At 38.1% G+C, this 6,119-nt stretch overlaps 1 protein-coding gene across 1 annotated transcript; it reads left to right on the top strand.

The window, feature by feature from the left end:
* Positions 1-240: 240 nt before the first annotated feature.
* On the top strand, positions 241-5,197 carry vamp5 (vesicle-associated membrane protein 5). Its single transcript, XM_034541402.1, has 4 exons — positions 241-322; positions 419-562; positions 2,996-3,139; positions 4,226-5,197. Exons 2-4 carry the CDS (start codon positions 560-562, stop codon positions 4,382-4,384), a joined length of 306 nt encoding a protein of 101 aa, XP_034397293.1. The 5' UTR covers positions 241-322; positions 419-559; the 3' UTR covers positions 4,385-5,197.
* Positions 5,198-6,119: the final 922 nt, after the last annotated feature.

Consider the following 6,119-nt stretch of genomic DNA (forward strand, 5'->3'; position numbering starts at 1 on the left):
TAATACTTGTAAACTACAACCGTAATCTGGAAAAAAAAACCTAGTAACTACACGTTATGGAGTAAAAAAGTAATACAATATTTCCCCTGAAATGTAATGGAGTAAAAGTATAAAGTAATGTTTGAGTAACGCTAGTTACTTATAAGTCCAAATCCGGAGAAGTCCGGAGTTTAACGAGTCAATGTGACGGTCACGTGACCACTTTGCGTAATTGTAGACTTTCCGGGTATGCCTTGAACGCATCACAGTCAGAGAGCGGGCACGAAGTTCAACAGGCAGCAGAGGACACGGCCGCAGCTCGGGAGAAGTGAAAGTAATTCAGGCGAGTTGACGCTGAATAAAAGAGAGCAAAGACATATATAATATATATAATATTTTTATTTATTTTTTTAAACCCGTTGCACTTGTTCCAATACAGAAGGTGGAGCATTCAGGCAGGTTTAAAACTCCGGCGCAGCCATGCTGTGTTTCCTGTTGCTAAAGTTGTCTCGAGTCGCACTGTGAGCGCTTTGGATCTGGTGACAGCTTTGACACAGAAACAACAAGACACGAGACAGCAATGGTAAGTCAATATAGATAAACGACTCTGGGTTCACCCGCTTTCTTATTATAGCCAACAGCTTCGATAAGGGGACAGGGAACTTTGTTTTGGAAAAAATGCTTTATTTAAGAAAATGTATACAATGACCTCTCATAATCTGCGGCAAGTGGGCAAATTAGTAACTAAGCTGCCATTATCTGTTTTTAATGACGAATATCTATCCAGAAAATGATAGATACATTCAACATTCAAATGCTTGATTTCATTTATTTGGTGACACCTGAGGTCGGTGTCGGTTTGAAATACATTGAGGTGAATCTTAACTAAATGAATACACATAAATATGTGTAAACGACGTGCATTAAAAACGCACAGTTAATTAGTTAATTTAATGAAGTGAGTCTATTCAGGTTGATATTTTAATTATGTTTTTTTTCTCTCTATTTGTGATGCTTCTAATAATTATGTTATTATATTTATTGTATTATATTCTAAATCTCCCCTTTGTTATTTACTATTTTTTTTAAATTTATTTCACGGAGCCTCCCAGCAAAAGCATTTCACAAATCTAAACATCTTGAATCTATTGAATTTGGGACTGGCAACAGCAGTAAAGTCAGGTGAAATATATGTAATTACTCAAATAAAATGTAGAATGTAAATATAAAAGAGTATCTCTTTTCGGGCCTCCCTTACATTTCATATCTTTTCAAGTTCAGAAGCCAGTTCAATAAGACACTAATTGAGAATTAATTTGGTTACATCCCAATGAACATGCTGTCATTAAATATGAACTCAACACAATATTAATAGCATATGCTCACAAGACAGCAGTTGTTCTCACTGTTCAATTAGGATGGATGATCCGTACTACACTATCATGAACATGCTATAACCTGTTGTGGGTGCGGTTTTCCCGGGATTATGCCAGGTACATTAATCCAGGCAGGAGGGGGTGAGGGCAGGAAGGAAGCAAGGAGGGGAACTGCAATGGGCAGCATTTCCTGTGTTAAGACGTGGCTACATTTTAAACACAGACTATTGTTCAACTGCCATTTGGTCGGCCTGAGATGAGATAACTGGGCTTTCAGGGCATCCATTCATCAGTTTCCATCAGTCACTGATATGAAGTGTACTATTCTTAGCCAATAGTGAATTTGTATATGTACAGTAAGTATGAAGAGGAAATGACTTTGAACCAAATCAAGATGCAGAGAGTGTACTTGTTTTGTTCTATCTGTTGGTTTCCTGTTCCTGTCAACGTCTGAGATGCTGGCTTCCTTTCATGGCTCAGGGGGCAAAGGTGAAGGAGAAACCTGTCAGGATACAAACTGCTTTGTGGTCAAACTACTCTCTAAATATCCTGCTGCAGGGTTCTTATCAGTCTACCATTACCCCTTTGTTGCTGTTTGGCCCTCAGGTGCCGCTGCCTTTTCCCTCCGAGTAGACATGGAGGAGGATAGTGTTACACAGCAGCTGCAGTAATGTGTTTTTTATGATCTGGGGAAGCCTGCATTAATATGTTATTAGTTTCATGTCTCATAACATGCTCCTTTTTTTTACTTTTTTAAGTGTCATAGCTGGGGAATGTTATTTTTAATAATAATGACCTTCCGTTATACGCTTTAACAATAACTATTTCAGTTATAGATTAATGTAGACTTGCTTGCTCGATTCAATCTACTCGAATAAGCACAACGACACAGCAGGTTGTTCTGCTCCAGTTCGCTGCGTGACTGTTGCCATGTTTATAAAACAGCATGCAGGAAGTGTTTACTTTTACTTTTTCATTTGACTTTTTAGAAAATTGTGCTCACGAGAAACATGAGGGAATTACAGATTTTATCTTTTTATTTTTGAAAGGAGCTGAAACAAAAATGACAAAACCGATGACCTCATTTGGGAAAAAAACAACAACAATACTTGTACTTTAACCGTCTGCTATTGATCACTTGGTCACTGTGGTAGAGTACAGAAGAAGCACTCACATGAAACATCAGCAGGAATCCTGACTTTTAGTCACTAATATTTATAAAGCTCTGGATCCTACAATTCCCATAATGCAACAAATAGCATATTTTTGATAAACCTTTTAATAAACTCTCCCTAAAGGGTAAATACCCACGCCAGGGGTTGTTTTCTCGGATTTGACAAAACTCCGTCCAGAGCCACCGAGGACAATAAGCATTTGTTTGACTGGCTGAGTGGTGCTCCCGATGACTAGCAGACTGACCTCTATGCATCAGGCTGTGGCGGCACGGTGCAGAAAGCTCCGGAGGACTAAAATATTGCAGCTACATTAGATTTAATTACATTCCTTCCAAATCAACTAACCATGAAGGCATCAAAGTCAGTAGGAACACAAGCGGTATGTCATCAAATATTAGAAGTGAATGAATCCAGATTGTGTCTTCCTCGCTCTTTAATCATGTTGTGTGTGTGTTGATTGGACAGGAGAACGGGAAGAACCGCCTGCGGCAGGCCCAGGAGGATGCGGAGGAGGTGAAGGGCATCATGCTGGAAAACATGAACAAGGCTGAGGAGAGAACTGGCAAACTGGGCGAACTGGAGGATAGGGCTGATGAGCTGCTGACAAAAGTAAGTTGTGGGGGGTTGAGAAGTTGACCAAGTGGACACTATTTCACCTCAGTGTTCTCTGTGGAAGTCTCTGGGTTGTATGGAGAAGGCGAAAGGCTGCAGCAAATGGCCCACAGGCGCCCGGGCGATTTAAAACTAGGAAATGTCATATTGATGTCTATAAATACGCCGAAGGTGGAGCTGGGGAGGAAAACAAATGTACAATTTACATCCTGATTGTGTTTTATGGTGCTATTTTTAGAAAGGTATTTCCTATTGTTTCCTAAGATGAATGAAGCGAGCTGGTCTCCCTGGGTACGACAGAGTGAGTCCAGGACATGCCACGAGGCGCATGTCCGTCCGGGGGTCGGCGTGCGGGTCACATCGTTCCCACATTGCCCCGTTGGCCAGTGTTACATGACAGAACTAAATAAAGCAAACAGCCAGACAACTGATAATTAGGTTCAAGAAACACTTTGTGATAACAAGGGTTTCTTAGTTCATAGGGACACCGCTCCTGTAATTATTTACATTTTAACAATGGATCTTATGACTGTGAAAGGGGGGGTCACTCATATTACAAACCCACAGAGAATCATCATCAGCGTTTTAACATCTTTCAGATCATTGTTTTGGGGTTACAGCTTACAACCTGGTTCCTTCTCCCTGCTGTGACTCACGGTGTTTTACCTGCCCGTCACCAAACAACAGAGAGACTTACCTTGATCAGATGGCCAAGAAACGTGACTCCAAAATATGAATGCTAACGTTGTGTCTTGGGTATGTCGTGTCTGAAATTAACTGTTTTCACTGCCAGTACTTTTTATTCCGCAACTCTCGACAAATTTGCACAAAAAAACCCCTAAATTCCTGTGTTTGAATTACACCATGGCCTTGAGGGGAGGCTTATTTCTGGGGACGGGACAGCCGTCTGCTCCGAAGGCTTCCTTCTTCACACTGAGCTGTTCTCTTTATACATCCATGAGCTGTTTCTTCAGACGTAATTTAAAGACATTAAGATAATCAGACATTTAAAAGCAGTTTTCTTGTACAACTACGTAACGTGACATCTTCTATTTTGCCTTTGTGTGTGTGTTTTCTTTCCAGACTAAAGCTTTTGAAAAGACCACCAACCAGGTGAAGCAAAAGAAAAGATGGGAGAACAAGAAGATGAAATTGGTGTTTATTGGCATCGGAGTGATAGTGGCACTCATCATTCTCGGACTTATAATCTTCGCCATTGTTGATAGCACACGAGCACATTAGCTCCTCTGCTGGTGAAGAACAGGAAGTGGACAAAATGAAATGAGGAACGCAAACTAGTGGGACTTTTCGCATCTCGCTTGAACTGCTCAATCTGTGTTATTTTTGTGTTTAAAGATATTTATGTTTAACGGTCCCTCGTTTAGTCTTCAGTTGATATGGTACCAATGATAGCGTGGCTGCTTTGCTGCTTTTTTTAAGTCATATTTAAAAAGTAATGTCTCTGTAAGGCCCACAATGGGAGAACACACAGATCTTAGATCTTAGATCTTAAAATTAGATCTATTTAAGAAGTTCTCCTCCCCTCCCATGAATTACTAATATTTTTAACTAAACATTATCAGGCTGCTACTGTTGTATTTGTATGTTTGTACATAGCTGTTCCCGTTTAAGAGCACAACTCGGAGGAACAGAAAACGGCCATCAGTGAAGACAGAATCCTTTTCACCAACAATAATTAGAGTCAACCGTGAGTGCATGAAGACAGAGGATGTTTTATAACTTGTTGAATATATGCAGTTTCCGATAGCTTCAACTTGGAAAGAATAAACTGGTGTATCGTCCATGAAATTTGATCAGTCAAAAATGAAAGGCTGTCGGTATCATTAAAATGTATCATTAAAATGTTTTCTGAGCTGTTGTACATGTTGGATACAAACAAACATGCTGAAATGATGAGTTATTGAAGATTATTTCTGAGGGTCTCTCTACATCAGTGTGACTTGTGTAAGAAAATAGATTGATGACTTTACTCCATATTGTTTTGTTTTTGTCAAATGACCAATCTAGAATAAAATCTGACACCCTGTGCACAAATGTTGGCTTGATACAAACTAACAGCCAAACTACTAACAGTTGTTTCATTTAACCGGTAGCCATAGTCCATATGGAACCAGTATGTAGAGACTAATATCTGTAATGGTCTTGTAGATACAGAAAAACTGAATCCGGTATTGCCAATAGTACATTATTAGATTTCTATTTTATTTCAGTTAATCTGAAGATGTAGTAAAGAATATCATAATGAACAGGGACACCTGCTGGACAATGTTTTTACTCCAGATAAATAAAAAAAGAATACAAAATTCCACCTATAAGGTTTGCTGAAATTATTAATTAAAAATTTAAAGTAAAGAAATTCATTTTCTGGTTAGGTGCAGGTTGCACCAATAAAGTTCACTGACAGTCCCTTTCTATGCAAAGAGGATATTTGCTTCCAACTTCACCTCAGGCAGCACTATCTTGTGAAACAATAGAGTTATTTTCATAAACACAATCAGTTGCAATCTATGCAACAAATATGCTTTTAAGCCCACCTCTTGGGAGTAGAGAGATATCTGTAAATAAAGTACTTTATTAAACCTGTTTAGTAACACTTTTCCCCGGCAAATCTGAGCTGAAAATCAGCTAAAAACAGAAGACATAATGTCCTATACTTAGAAGCAAATGTATTGATTTAATTTAAAATGGGTTTAAATGGGTGTGTTCCTAAAGATATGTTTTTGTATTTATGTATATATATATACATATATATATATATATATATATATATATATATATATATATATATATATATATATATATATATATATATATATATATCTTTGGTGGAAAATACAAAAACATATCTTTGGACCGACATTGGCCTCTTCTATTTTGTTGTTTTATTTTGTTATTTCTAAATGTTTATTTTGATCTATTATAAGTGTTTCATTATTAAGAACAAAATAAAACAACA

This window comes from Cyclopterus lumpus, chromosome 9 (genome assembly GCF_009769545.1).
Source record: "Cyclopterus lumpus isolate fCycLum1 chromosome 9, fCycLum1.pri, whole genome shotgun sequence".
Classification (NCBI taxonomy): Eukaryota; Metazoa; Chordata; class Actinopteri; order Perciformes; family Cyclopteridae; genus Cyclopterus; species Cyclopterus lumpus.